Raw genomic sequence first — 14,702 nt, forward strand, 5'->3', positions numbered from 1 at the left:
GCCCAAAGGTGAACTGAACTTTACCAAAGGGTTCACTGTCTTGGGGGGTGGCTGCTCCTAGCCCCGTGTTCCCGCCGTTTGTACCTGCTGTGCACGCCATCTTTGCACCCGCCACCACTTCAGTGGTGGACGACGGCTGTTACGACGTGCACTTTCTTTCCCTCTTCTCTCATTTCTCTGCTGTCTGCGCAAAGCAGCGATGGCGGCTCGTGCGTTTTATTTTCCATCTTCCTACAGTCGCAACAATCTCTTTACCAGAAACAGGGCTACCAAAGGCCAAAGGCGCAGGGGCCATATCTTTTGTAAACGTCACAAACCAGTGCCTCCTGGAGAACACAAGGAGGCACTGCACCACAGCACTGCACAAACAAACGTAGTCATATGACGTAAGTCTTGTGACCATGTGACTTAAAAGTCACAAGACTTTCAGAGATTCGCCAGCGTGTGATTCGCCCACATGCGTTTTCCCACAAGCATGCCAAAGCTCCATGCCTGCAAGGGACTACCTCTGGCTGAACATTTTCTATTGTAAGAATGGATGGAACAGAACCCATCAAGGAATCAGAGTGAAATGGCGAGTCCTGACCGCGGTCATATTCCTCCCCTTTCAGCAGGCAGGAAGCCCTTGGGATTCAGCGTGCACGTGCCAAGGGCTTCCTGCCTGCTGAAAGGGGAGGAATATGACGGCAGTCAGGACTCATCATTTCCCTCTGAATATTCCTTGATGGGTTCTAACAGTGGGATTCAGCTTGCACGTGGAAGGGAGCAGAGGTGGTGAAGGGTGCAGTTCCTGGCCCTACGGGGCTGGGACGGTAGGTCAACGTCGCTTGCGGCGGTGGCTAGCCAGCCACCAAATTTTTTCTGTTGTAGACCGTCATTGCACCCGCCACTGCTTCGGTGGTGGACGACGGCTGTTGTTGCGGCGCGCGTCTTTCTCTCCCTCTTCTTTTTCCTTTCTTCTCTATTTTCTCTTCTGTCTGCACGAGGCAGCGGAGGTGACTCAGCTACAGAGCCAGTAGCAGGCGCGTGCATTTTCATTTCCTTCTTCCTACAGCCACAACAACAGCGTGCATGTGGATGACTTTTTTGGACTTAATTTTCAATCTGGCTGGCGGCACTCCATAATGTTCATGTCTGGTTCGTTGTAGCTAGGGCATGTTCACACCATATGCGTATCATATGACTGCAATTTCGTTACAATGTTTACACCACCGTGGTCTACACCGCGGGTCCATGATCACCAGAGTGCGAGTGGGTTGCGAAAAATCCCCGCCTGCAGCTTTCTTCACGTGACCTCTTCTTTTCTCGTCTGATAAAACTACAGTGACTACAATGTCATCGGCACTTCTTATCAGTCTGCTATTATTATATGCCTATATAGATAATGATAACCGCACGCACGCACGCCTTCGTCTCTAGGCGCTCAGACCACTGGCGCGGACGGGTGCGAAAGCAGAGGCGTTGACCTGAGCGGCAGCGGTAGCAGCAGCAGCAGCAGTGCGGTTGGTGCGGTGCCGGGATAGGCTGTAGAATTTGTATTTGTGCCGCTGCGCTGCCATGGCCAATATGTCCGAGGTCGTAATTCGCGCTATAGATAAGTACCGCGAGAAACTAAACCTGGTGAGCCAAACAATATGGAAAAATCCCGAGTTGTACTACCGTGAAGTGAAGGCCCACGATTATCTGTCGCAAGCACTTGAGGACGAAGGCTTTCAGGTGCAGCGGAAGTACCACCTGGATACCGCTTTCAGGGCTGAATATTCCAACGTGTCAGGTCTGTAGCTCTCTGCGGATGCTTAGATTCGTGGCATTAGCCAGTAATCCTTCGGTAGTGCGTCGCTGCCACGGAGGCGAAGCACTGCTATTGATTGCATTCCGGCATAACCGTGTTTTTGCCCTCTGTGTGTGTGTGTGCGTGCAATACAGGTGGGCCCGTGATATGCATCATATGCGAATACGATGCGCTGCCTGTAGTCGGACACGCCTGCGGGCACAACTTAATAGCTGAAGCGGGGTTTGCCGCTGGAGTGGCCTTGAAAGAAGCGTTGCAGTCCAATCCGAAGCTGAAGGGCAAGGTACCACCCGCGCTCACAGCGCACCTTTCGTGGGGTCGCCCGTGCATATCTTTTCTGTCGGGCGGCAGTTTCGAGAGTTTAGGCTTTTCTAGCATTTTGCCGCGAGGATATGTGAGCTAAAATTTACCTTTATCGTTGTAGCGATTTGTTCTTAAATTCGACGTGTTTAACAGGTGTGTGCTGATGGCTCAGTTATTTTTATGCTCAGCTTTTGTCGATTTATCATGTTCTCCTTCGCTTAGACACAGTTTATATTACGGTTGCCAGGGCTTAAAGTCAGGGGAGTCGCGGGGTGCAAGCGGGTCTGAGACTTCCTACTAGCATTTAAGAGGGATCTGAGAACACCCTGCACTTGAATGCATTCGGACTGCATGATTGTGAAGTAGGCAACCATTCTTTCTCTTTTCAGTCGGAGCATAACTTTTTTTGTTGTTTTGAAAGTTCCCGGGGAGTATTAGTAAGAATCATCAAGCAGAAAAGAAGTCTGTCACACTACACAAAGGCTGGTACAGATGAATACATGGAGGAGAAAACATGTTTTTTTTTCTTCTTCTGTATATAAAAATAATGCATACGCTACAAGCGCCGACACTTCATTTCACTATGAACTGTTTTAAGTCTGGTACTTTTGAGCACATTGGATGATTGTGGGGATTACTTTTTTCCAGATGTGTGATAATCTGATCAAAAACCACTTTTCGAAATGATTTCTTCTTTTTTTCTATTTATTTCCCTCTCCACCAGTACTCGAATCACTTGAGAGCTCCTCCTAATGGAAGCAGACTTTAAGCCCTGGCTGTTGCTGTCAAAAGCATACGTTGTTCTTGAGGAATAAAAAAGCATATGTTGGTTATATACATAGCTGGCAACTGAATATAGTTATCTGTCACTCGAGGCTTGGTGTTTGGGCTCTTCATGCTGCTTCCTCTTCGTTATGCGGCTCATTACATCGTTGTTTGCAGTGCTACTTTAGACGCCACAAACAAGCCTGGCTATAAATTTATCTTGATTGTTTCAGGTTGTAGTTCTTGGAACACCAGCAGAAGAAAGCGGAGGGGGGAAAATTGACTTGATCAATGCAGGTGCATTCACAGATATAGATGTCGCCATGATGGTTCATCCAAGCAGAAGCAATGAACTGGCTCCACTGTTTATTGGTGTTGGCCATGTGAGTACTCGCAGTGTAATCATATTTTGGCACCATGCTATCGCCCAGGAAACAAAAATGTTTTCTTGGCTGAAAAGCCAGTTTGGCCTGGTGCAGTGGTTAGTGTGCTCGACTTCTGTGCCCAAGGGTGCAGGATCGAATATTGGCCGCAGTGGCCACTTTTCGATGGAGTTTTCTTTATTTCTTTATTCATACAATACCCGCAGCGCCACTAGGGCATTACAGCGGGGGGAACAAATCGTCATAAAACAAATCCACAGTTTTGCACATCCTCTGGCAATGCATTCCAATCATTTATGGTATGCGGAAAGAATGAATACTTAAACAAATCAGTACGGCATTGGTATGCTCGAAAGCAAGACGTTCACATACTGTGTGATGTCAGTGCATGTTGAAGGACCCCAGGTGGTCGAGATTTCCAAAGCCCTCCACTACAGCGTCTCTCATAGCCTGAGTCACTTTGGGAAGTAAAACCCCACAAACCATGCCATACCGAAAAGCCGGTTTGGACGAAACTATGGCATTCACAAATGCTTAGAATTGAAGCATTAAATCCATGGCTCAGGGAAAAGTATTCCAAAGTATGAGTAGTGCAAATGGCATTTCATTTGTTGTATCATGTGTTGTGTTCTGTTAGTAAAATACTAGCTTGTGAGCACTGCAGTACTGCAGCTTTTTATTTCCCATATTTGAGAACTTTGAAAATGTGCATATTAGCATAAAAACTAAAAGCTATTGCTGTTTGTTATATATATTTTTTTTTCATTAGGTATAACCAGTGCATATCTTTCATAGTGAGACTTTGAAGATTTTACGAAAAGCAATGCGATCGTTTATCCGGACAACCTTGATGTCATTCTTCATTTTGTTTGTTTGATTGTGGCACATTTCTCCCCAGACTCCCGGGCTGCAGGGGGTGTTGTCAGGGTGTGTAGTTTAACACATCAGGCATCCATGAAACTCCAGAGGTTTGGGAGGGTGAGGATGAGCGTTCTCAATCTGCAGAGCCTGGAGGGTGCTATAAATGCCATATGTGATGGCAGCATGTGGCTTATCCACTGTCACTATCATTGGGCTTAGCTTGAGGGCTTATGTACCTGGTCAGATTTGATTTTCTGCTTTAGCTTACAGAGCAAAAAGAAATTGGGCATTTTATTATTATTGCATTACTGCGATGACCCATGGGGCATCACAGAAGGGGAATGTAAAGTCGTACTGCAGCTATAAATATACAACAAAAACTACAAATGAAAACTAAATCAAAGGTCATGTGAAGAGACAAAGCAGATCATTAAATGAGTAAGGGGGGGGGGGGGGGAACTCTGATGTTGTTACTGACCAAAGAGGCCAGGTGGTCCCGATTGCTGGCTGGCTTTGAAACGAAGAGCTCAAAAGTGAATTGGTTCAGGCTGTGATCAATCTGTAGCAGTCCGGTGCTTTAATAAATTTCACTACTGCCACTGCTGTACTGTGTAATGTCTGTGCACATTAAAGAAACCGAGGTGGTCAAAATTATTCAGAGCTGTCTACTACAGTGTCTCTCATAGCCGGAGTTGCTTGGGGTCATTACACCTCATAGACTATATATGTTTTGTGAGTGATGTAAATAAAATTTCACCTGTTATTTGAAGTCCTAAATATTTATGCAATATTAATTTTTTGAATTCAAAGCGGTGAGATATAGTTGAGACATATAACTTTAGGTTTTCATGAGCAAGCTAATGCGAAGCACAAAATATGTTGTATGTTTATATTTAGTCTCATGAGACAGACATTGCACCAAATAGGAAGATTATTAATTCCACTAAAGTATCGATGAGCCTCGACTAGAAATGCCTGTTTGTTAATTAATGCAATCACTTGCAAAGCCAGCCTTATTTTGGAATTAATGCAATTGTGTAGATTTTTAATTTCTGTTAGGAACGATAATTGCCCTAAAGCCAACCTTTCTGATATGCCTGAAGGGAACAACAAGCTTGTGAGGGATATATGTTGTTTACAATAATGAATTGAGTTCTGTTATGGAAACAACTCTCAATCCATAAAGAAATATAAAAAGTCAACATTCAGTTTGTTGAGCTTTACCCCTTTCTGGTGCTATTTTCATTTCAAATTGGTCTTTTTCTTTTTTGCCCTAAATAGCATCTATATTCCCCAAGAAATCTTATTCATTACTTTTTCAATGTAAACACAGATAATTAAATTTTTACGTGCACATACAATGTGTCATAAGAACGGCCAAAATTTTTTGCAGCTATATCATTGGAGCATTAAGAAGTTAACACCCTAGGGATCATGAGCCATTTTGTGTTTTGAAGGTTCTTGCGAGATGTAAGAAATCTAGAAAATAAATTAGACATTAGTATTGGTGGCAAAATTTATTGACAAGAAAGTGATGGAAATTGATGAGTTTTTAGAGTGAAATAGCTTTGAAGAGGTGTATAAACATTATCCCAGTCTTACATGACGCCTTTTTGCTCAGTTTGGTAACTGGTCCACATTGTGCAATTTGGAAAAGGTATGGGATAAGAAGTTGATATGTCGTATTTGTACATATAAAAAATAAGAAATTAGTCCAGATGAGATGTATTAAAAACAATGAGTGGTTTAACGAGTTGAGAGTAATTCTTATTGCAAATAAGTTACTGTTAATGAAAAGTCAATTCTAAATTTCTGAATTTCTAAGTTGTGCACAAGGAAAGAAAAAAAAAAAAGACAATGCTAACTTTATAATATGGGACCTGGGAGATTCCACACAAATAAGTATGCCTTTGGTTTTTGTAGCAGTACTTGTTGGTAGTGCCAAGGAATGTAAAATTATATTGCGCTAGAGCATTTAGGTATGTACAAAGTGCAGGAGAAGAATACTTAGCCTGATTGCATGGCTCATCTTTGGTAGTTTACTTTTTGCTTATATTATACCATGGAGAATGCTTTTTCTTTTTTTGTTCTTGTAGATCAGCGTAGAGTACCATGGGAAAGCTGCACACTCCTCAGGTGCCCCTTGGGACGGGGTTAATGCTTTGGACGCAGCAGTAATGTGTTACAATGGACTCTCATATCTTCGGCAGCACATCAAGCCACATTGCCGTGTAGGAGGTAGGCCGTTCAATTTTTTTTAAAGTACCTTGCTCAAGGTGAAGGATCTTTTGACCTGTGTGATCAAAGCTGATTTTCATGTGTATGCACTACTTTTTGTAACCCTTGAAATTTAAGAAATACCAGAGAGTTTTACTCGAATGGGGCTGGCTATTGTTCACAGTGGTGTATCTTAGTGCCAGTTTCATTATTTCAGATGGATGAAGCTAAGTTTCTAATAATTAAATAACTTTGGCCAAGGGATCGGTCCGATGAAACCTCATGAACAAATGAAGTTTTGATTATATTGGTCCAGTTTGCCATTTTTTCTTCTTAAATGTGTACAGTTTAACAGACAGTGAATGGTTATGCATGACCTTGGCATCGCACATTAGCAGGCTGAAACTTCATTAAAAAAAAAAGCACAATCCAGCTATCGTGTCTGGCCGTGGTAATTTCCTACTATGAATGAGTTCGTTGGTTTACTTCTGGAGGCAAAGTGAAGAACTGATGAACTGAATTGTGGTCCATATCAAAGAACACCAGGGAGTGAAAATTAATCTGGAACTTACCACTCGTTAGTTGAATTTTTTGCACTCATGAAGTTTTACTGTCTTTATTATCAGTGTGGCAAGGGATTGCAAATTTAACTCGTTAATTGAAAACCCACTGCTGTGCGTAGGTACTTAGCTAAAAGTTAATTTCTGTCACATTTTTGTACCTTCTGGTCCTTCAGCCTTAGTATGCAAAGTTGAAGGCACTTTATGCTGACAACAGTGCTTTTGCTGCGTGTCCTACATTGAAATGTACATATACTTTCTGCAACTTTAATCTTCACTGCAGGTGTAATGTCGTCTGACAGAGTAGTATGATTGACTTCCTTTAAAATTCATTTTTGCTATCACTTAACTTGTGCAGGTTGGTTTCACGAAGGGCAAGAATTAAAGAAATTGGCTGGTGTTTAACCATGGTTGAGTAGAGAAGACGACAGTAGCTCAGTTTTACATGGGTTTGCATGGTTTAACACTTTTTTGGATTCTACTCAATACCTTTTCAGAAATATGTACAACTCATCATTGGAGCATAAGTTTAATTTTTAACCACAGTTAACTATTCTGTTGTAATTCATTAAAGATTACAATTAGTCTAATGCACCTATACTTGACAAGCTATCTAGTAATATGCATTAAGTTATATTTTTACTAATTATTACCTAATTAACAGTAGTTAATCGTGTCACATAGTACAGCTAAATTATGCTTGACATAAGCTATACAACGATATAACGCTTGTGTTCCTGTTACACTCAACATAAACTGCACAACGATATAACACGTGTTGCTATGGCTTGACTCGAAGGTTTGCATTGAGGCAGAGCTGAAGGTCAAATGGATGCAGTCCACCAGTGCTCGAGTTTTGCATTGAATAGGGCTCTCGCTCTAAAACATCATCACAGGGGATCAAAGGCTGCAGTAGTGGAAATGAGCCTGGTGTGGGTACTGCACTATGATTTACTACAGAGGCCGACATTTGGCTCTCAGGTGGTGGCCTGGCTAGTGCCCACAAGGTGGGGGAAAAAAAAGTAAATAATAAATGTGCAGCCCTTCACCATAGTTCAGGTTGACCATTCTCTCAACGGCCATTTGAAACTGCTGCAATCGAAGCATGTAGATGTGTAATCGCATAGTAAATCTTGGACGCTACCTGCTGATATGGCTCAGTGGCTGCGATGTTTCCTCTCTGAAGACGAGTTCATTGGTCTTAGTTCGGACCACTGGGATTTAAAGTAGTCATTATGTAAAACAGTGTCCTTGTGCCAAGATTTTGTCGCACATTTAATTTGCCAAATTATTCCAGAGCCCTCCATTCTGGTATGTTACCTAGGTTTATCCCTGCAAGAAAAACACAATTAACAAAACAAAGTTTGCAGTCTTTCTTGGCTGAAAAAAAAAGCCCACGTAAAATTTAAACTGTCAGAAATGTTGAACTTCAGTTTTGTAGCACCTTGGATGTTTGATCAGTTGCTGAGAGGTTGACAGATTATGTTTAAAGGCCTACTGTACGAAATTTTCTAGCTGCAATGACTGTTAATGTGATCGGTGAGTTCTAAACCTAATTGTAACGAGGTTTTATGCTTGTTAGGAAAGCAGCTTTGGTGTTACAAGCATTTTAAAATGTGTGTAGCAGATGACGCGTGCACCTGATGGCGTGGCAAGGTGTTTGGCAGCTTACTGGATATCGTGTAGAAAATGGGCACTTGAGAGTTGTCCCCAAGCCTGGCCCATTGTTAGTGAATGGATTTCGGGTGGCTTGCATTAAGAAGCTGGAGACTGAAATGTCACTTGGAGGTCCTAGGTTTGTTACAGCAGTGAAGTTTTTATAATTTCTGCCGCTGTGCAGCTGCTGAGAGCATGGACACTCACTGCATGCAACAACACGCGTGTTGCATGTGCATCTGAAGCGCAGACACCATAGGGCTAGCAAATTACAGCATATGTTGGCGGTTGGTGTTTGTTTGCACTGATGTAAATTCATTAGGTTGGCATTTGCGTCCCTCAGAATACCGAATAGAATAAGTGCTCACTCCTTGAGGTTTTCACAAGCAGTAGAAAGCTGCCAAAAAGCTACAGCTACAGTGCCCGAGGGTCCGATTGTGCCCTGTTCTATGTCACTTTCGGGTCTGGGTAATGCCTGCCCCTTTTCCAGTTTTGGTTCGAAAAATTTCCGACATTAGTTCTCAATGTCCATCACAATTAGTGGAGCCTGTCATGGTGGCTAAATGGTTAAGGCGTTCAGCCGCCTATCCAAAGGATGCAGGGTCTAACTACGGCGGCAGCAGCTATGTTTTGATGGAAGCAAAATGCAAGGTGCCTATGTACTATGCGACATCGGTGCATATTAAAAAAACCCAGTTGGTCAAATTTATTGGGTCCCTCCACTATGGCACCCTTCGTAGCCAGTGTCTGTTTGTGACGTTAAGCCCTATAAATAAAAGCATCGAAATTAGGGGAGATGATTTATGTATAACCACAGGTATCTGACAAGTTGCATTTTTGGTGAATTGAGGTTTAGCAGGTAACAGGGTCTCTTCACTATTCTCATTTCTGTGGAAGATAGCAAATTGGGAAGTTCATATTAATTCAAGCTGCATAGTACTCCGATTAAATAGGGCCACAAGAACGATATGAAAAGAGACAATAAGGAGGCATCTACACATGCTCATTATGGAAGTGTTAAAATTGTAGCAATATTAAGACATACTACCTGTTGGAAGAGGTGGAAGAAATTGAAATTATTAACGTAACAGCATTAAAGTTCCCGTCACACTGGAACCCTGCCGCTGGCAGGAACAAAATTTCCTGATTTTTGAGACAGTGATATCATATAGGTCACGTGAACAAGAAAGACCAATCAAAGCACCACCCACAGAGTTCAAGTTGAAAATGGCCCTTTGGCCCACTAAAAAGATTTGAGGTCCTACCTCAGCCACCAATTGGTGTCAGGTGAGGTGCCGACGAATGCAGCAATGAGACTGATGATGCAAACAGACAAAGAAACTGAAAACTGGAATGTTATCCCATTCTTTCTTAAGGAGCCTTAAGTGGTCTCATGATTTTCACTTTGTCATATATGCCGTTTCAAAGTCAGGCACAACAATAGATGGCATACTAATACGCACACATCTTTGCATATCTTTTTTTTTTTTTCCGACTACCTCTGCCATTCCACTTGTAATTTCATTCCTTTGTTAATGCAGAATTTGTGCTCTTTCATGAACTGGTGCGGAACTGCATTCTTGACATGAGTGGGGCATGTATGATGACAAGGCAGATTGTGAGCTTTCATGTTTTCTTAGGCCCGTGTGCTCTGTGCTCACATCTTCTAATTTTTCCTTTGTAATTTCCACCTCTAAGGTTAACAAAATGCACCTGATACCTCCATCAACTTGGGGCATGAACTGCTAATATGTTAATGCAATGTGCTAATTATTATTAAATGTTTTGCTAATATATTATCGTTCTTATCTCTCGAGCTGCTAGGCTTATTCCTATAGTTGGGTACCGCTCAAGAATGATGTGAGAGATACCTCTCAGATGTATGTACTGTATTAATTAAATAAGTTAAAAAGGAAGCTCTCCAGCCAGTGGCTTTGACCTGTTGCCATGACAGTGTGGTTAACCCCCTTTTATTTGCACCCTCTGTGATGTCACGTTGCCAAATCTAAGGGGATGAAACATGTTGTCGGTGGACACTTGAATGCCTCTGAGGGGCATTTGATGTTTTCTTGAGCTGTATTTGACTGTTAGTTGGAAACACAGTCTCGACAACCATTCCCAGGCAGTGGGACGAAAATTGGAGCATACTGAGTTTCCAGCTTTCTTTTCGCTTTTGCTTTTTTTTAAACCAGTTCTCAACCAGAAACCGTTAATTTTCATGCCTTTTAGCACCTGCTGCGACGCTAAAAAAAAAATAGTTTTTTTGCAACATGTGATGGTGTCAAGGTAGGGCAAGAGGTGGCAGCTGTCCCTTAGACTTCCTTCAGACTGTAACTAGGCAGCTAAAGTTGACATTAGATGTCATCCCTGTCAAAAAAATTTACTTGCCACACTCCCTTTTGTACTGCCCCTGTGGGCAACTTGTGCTGGGAAGCAGGTTTCAGTTTGACGACAGCAAGTCTTGGTGCCAAAGACGAGGCTACAGAATTGTACTCATTTCTTGACTTAACCACATGCAGGTGCTGGTTGTGTAACAACAAAAATAAAGCTCATTATTGGTATTTGTTTTTGCTTGCAGCAATATTTACTAATGGGGGTGCAGCAGTTAACATTATCCCAGACCGTTCAGCCATGGACATCTTGTACCGTGCCCCCACTGTGGCGATGATGGAAGATCTGCGAAAGAAGGTTATGTCCTGCATTTCCGCTGGTGCTGATGCTACAGGTTGCTCCATGGAAATTACACGGTCCTTCAGCTTCAAGCCTGTTGTTACTAACTCTGTTATTGCACAGCTGTACAAGAAGCATGCTGAGGCACTTGGTAAGTTTTGCAGCATGTGGTTTACTTGCACACGAGCTATCTCATCATCTATCTAATGCAAAATCAAATAAAAAGACATGCGTTCTGACTTGCTGCAGTCACAGTTGCAGTACGTCAAGCTGCAGATAAGTTATTGTTTTAGAATGTTTTGAGTTGCACAAAATTTTGTAACCTTGTACGTAAGTGAGCCTTGCCTTAGGTGGCCACATTTTTGGCTTAGAAATGATAAGAGATATTGCTGAAGCCATTCTCCATAAACAATAAAAGGTGGTCCAGTAAGCAACATATACATCGTAAACTTGTCCAGAATACTGGCCTTCCTGAGGGGCTTAGCTGCTGCAAGTTGTTCATATGGTGAGTTTGCAAATTTAGCCTGACATTTCCTTGGCTGTAAACAAACTTGTGTGGCAATTTAAAGGTCCCTGTTACAGCTGTATAATGCCATCGCAGACTAGTGGCAGTGGCTACTAAGCAAGGCAGTGTACGTAACTCATTAAGGTGCAAATTCTGGTCCAATGGGAGGGAAAAATTCAATAAGTCAATATTTTTGTTAGGAGCATGCCTGAATTGCACATAAAAAAATTCAGACCTTTTCCATATATCCATGTCATAATTGAACACTATTTTCAAGCTCTCAATTGTGCCACTTTAGAGTAGTTCCTCTTGCACAACATTATGTAAACAAATCAATATATTTTAGGCACATTAAGGCCTTTATGCTTGCAAAACAAGCAAACGAAGATTGACACGAGAGTCATTCCAGAGCTTCCATAGATAAGCGTGATTTGAGTGCTTAGGTCCTGTCTGCACGTGTGGACACAGTGCCCAAAGGAGATAATGAGTAGCCAGTGCTGTAAGGCTAAAGGTAATGAGCTGTACTAGTAATAGGAATAAAACCTTGTGAAGAACTGTGCAAGCTATTCGGGGTGGTGTTGTGCAGCACTAACAGGATGCCACCAATTTTGGTTGTGTGTTTATCCCAGCTGCTGTTACCTACGTTTTGTGTTCCTTTGGCAGGTGTTGAGTTTGATGATGACAACCCCAAGGCCAGTCTTTTTGTGGCTTCATCTGACATGGGGGATGTATGCCACACAGTGCCCAGCATTCACCCTATTTACCGCATTGACACAGCCGGACCAAACCATACAAAGGAGTTTACTGATGCTGCAGGCCACCCAAGTGCTCAGGAGCCAACATTAATTGCTGCAAAAGCTATGGCCCTAGCTTGTGTTGACATTTTTCTAAACCCAGATATGCTTGTACCGAAAGCAAAGGCAGTATTCACTGCAGACATGGAACAATCATGTGGTAGATGATTGCCCTTGTGAAAATCACTCGTGACTAAAGCCACACTATGCAAAATAAGTGGTTAACTAAACCCGATGTTGCTACAAGGTGCCTTTGATCATTACTGAGTCTGTACAAAGTGCAGACATGAAGAAGTGCACTTTATCAAAAGAAGTGATTTTGTATTGCTAATTCCATGCAGAAGAATGGTTGATTAAAGTGGATGGATTGTTACTGGCTACCTGTCTTTGTTATAATTTGCTGCTGGCTGAGCACTTTCAGGCTCATTGAGCTTGATGCACTAACAGTGATGTACGTTTTCTTGATCTGAGGAACCAGGCATAATTAAAAAAGACATTTGTGTTCAACTGCAACATACCTTGACTGCCGTGCAATGTTTGGTTTAATGATGGCTCACCACTATATAGAGCTCGTGTGCATGCACTGTGCACTCTTGTTTGCATATCAGTGCTCCTTCACTGTGCACCATGGCTGCTATGCCAGAGGATAAAATTTGCGTTGAGGCATTGTGTGAAAGATTGGCCTTTTCAGAGTTCAAGATGGTGATGATGAAAGGGAAAGCGTCCTTGTTCTTAGTACTCATCCTGCCATGTGAAATATGCTATAGCAAGCTCCAAGATAGTTTTCGATTTCAATTAATGTGCTACTTCTTTCTTTCAAAATAATGCAGCCCTGAGACAAGGTCACAACTAAGCATGAATTCCTATATTAGCAGCGCAAAGACTGCACAAAGGAGGACACAAGAGGACCTGCAGTCTTTGCACTGTTATTATAGAAGTCCATAACCAACTCTCCCAACATTTTTTTTTTGTATGAGCATGCATGGCTGATTCTGCTGTAGTTTTCTGACATATGAGTAGGATGCCTTGAAATCACCTCCTGGGTTGTGAATAGTTATTTGACACATTTGTAAACTGTATTTTGGAAAGCCCATCATTTAAACTACAAGAATTGGGCAAATGTAATGTGACAGATTAATTTTCAGACTTTTTTAATTGCTCGAGATACAGGAATTATACTATTAATTTTGTACCTGGGCATAATGCAGTTTTTTGCAGTTAATTTCTGCAGGAAATATTTAAATGCATGGCCACAGACAAATGAGGAATATGCTTGGGTTTTAAAAGCTATTTTTTTAACAAGTACTGGAAGCAATGTGAAATGGTAGTTTCTATTTTTGAAGCTGTTTACAGGCTTTGAAGAAAGCCATGAAATTCAGATAAGGTTGCACTGTATGTGCCTGTGTGTTTTTTTTTTATTTTCAGCAGTGCCAGGATGTATTGAAAGGTAAGGACATGTGCATGCCAGTCTTTCAGATGGAGTTGAGCAATGAACAGCTTGGACTTGCAGCTTGCAGAACTATCATGGAGCAGTCTACATTGCAGCAGGTACTTGTCTTAGTTGGCATATGGGGGGGCAAGATCAAGGCAGGCAGGATGTGTACACTTCGTGGACAGGGAGCTGGGAGTAGGGAGGGACAGCTGCAGGAATTGCTAGGCATTCAAATATGTCAGGTATGTGTACATCCAGGTTACCATGGGGCAAATGCAACGTCATTAGAGCATACTGCTGACCAGGTCACAGCCACACATTGGATGTAGTGTTGGCTTAATTTGCCAAAGATTTTCTTTTGTGAAGTAACCTCCAGAAAAGTGGGGACCAAGCGCAGAGGGTGCGGAGTCTTTTTGCCGCAGTAGGGGCGACACTGTGGCAGGTTTGTCGCACAGGTACTGTTCAAGCTGAGGTATTGAGCAGTGGTCAGAAACCAATAAGCTGCACAATAAAGCTAAGATTCTGTGATTACAGTGCATGTGGATTTTTGTTGGCAAAGTGGACAACAGCTGCAGATGCACTGAACAAGTGGTTAGTAGAGTGCTGTAATGATTGCAGGAAGGTACTTGCCCCTAGCATATATTTTAAAGTTTGTGGTGCTACAGTCTTGAGCCTTCATTGTGGATTACAAGCTTTATTTAGAGCATCCAAAAACTTCAATGACAGCGGTACTTTTTTCTGAATGTTGCCTTCACATTTTTATT

At 42.3% G+C, this 14,702-nt stretch overlaps 1 protein-coding gene across 1 annotated transcript; it reads left to right on the forward strand.

Annotated features, from left to right (window-relative positions):
• Positions 1 to 1,457: 1,457 nt before the first annotated feature.
• On the forward strand, positions 1,458 to 12,884 carry LOC146205736 (peptidase M20 domain-containing protein 2-like). Its single transcript, XM_084590394.1, has 6 exons — positions 1,458 to 1,774; positions 1,927 to 2,075; positions 3,094 to 3,243; positions 6,201 to 6,342; positions 11,116 to 11,358; positions 12,376 to 12,884. Exons 1-6 carry the CDS (start codon positions 1,558 to 1,560, stop codon positions 12,672 to 12,674), a joined length of 1,200 nt encoding a protein of 399 aa, XP_084446520.1. The 5' UTR covers positions 1,458 to 1,557; the 3' UTR covers positions 12,675 to 12,884.
• The last annotated feature ends 1,818 nt before the right edge of the window (positions 12,885 to 14,702 follow it).

This window comes from Amblyomma maculatum, chromosome 1 (genome assembly GCF_055883805.1).
Source record: "Amblyomma maculatum isolate TAMU_Amacu chromosome 1, ASM5588380v1, whole genome shotgun sequence".
Taxonomy (NCBI): domain Eukaryota; kingdom Metazoa; phylum Arthropoda; class Arachnida; order Ixodida; family Ixodidae; genus Amblyomma; species Amblyomma maculatum.

Coding starts and splice junctions, on each gene's coding strand:
- LOC146205736 (XM_084590394.1), top strand. CDS start 1,558: ATGGCCAATATGTCCGAGGTCGTAATTCGCGCTATAGATAAGTACCGC. Junction 3,244..6,200: donor TGTTTATTGGTGTTGGCCAT/GTGAGTACTCGC, acceptor TTGTTCTTGTAG/ATCAGCGTAGAGTACCATGG. Junction 6,343..11,115: donor GCCACATTGCCGTGTAGGAG/GTAGGCCGTTCA, acceptor TTTTGCTTGCAG/CAATATTTACTAATGGGGGT.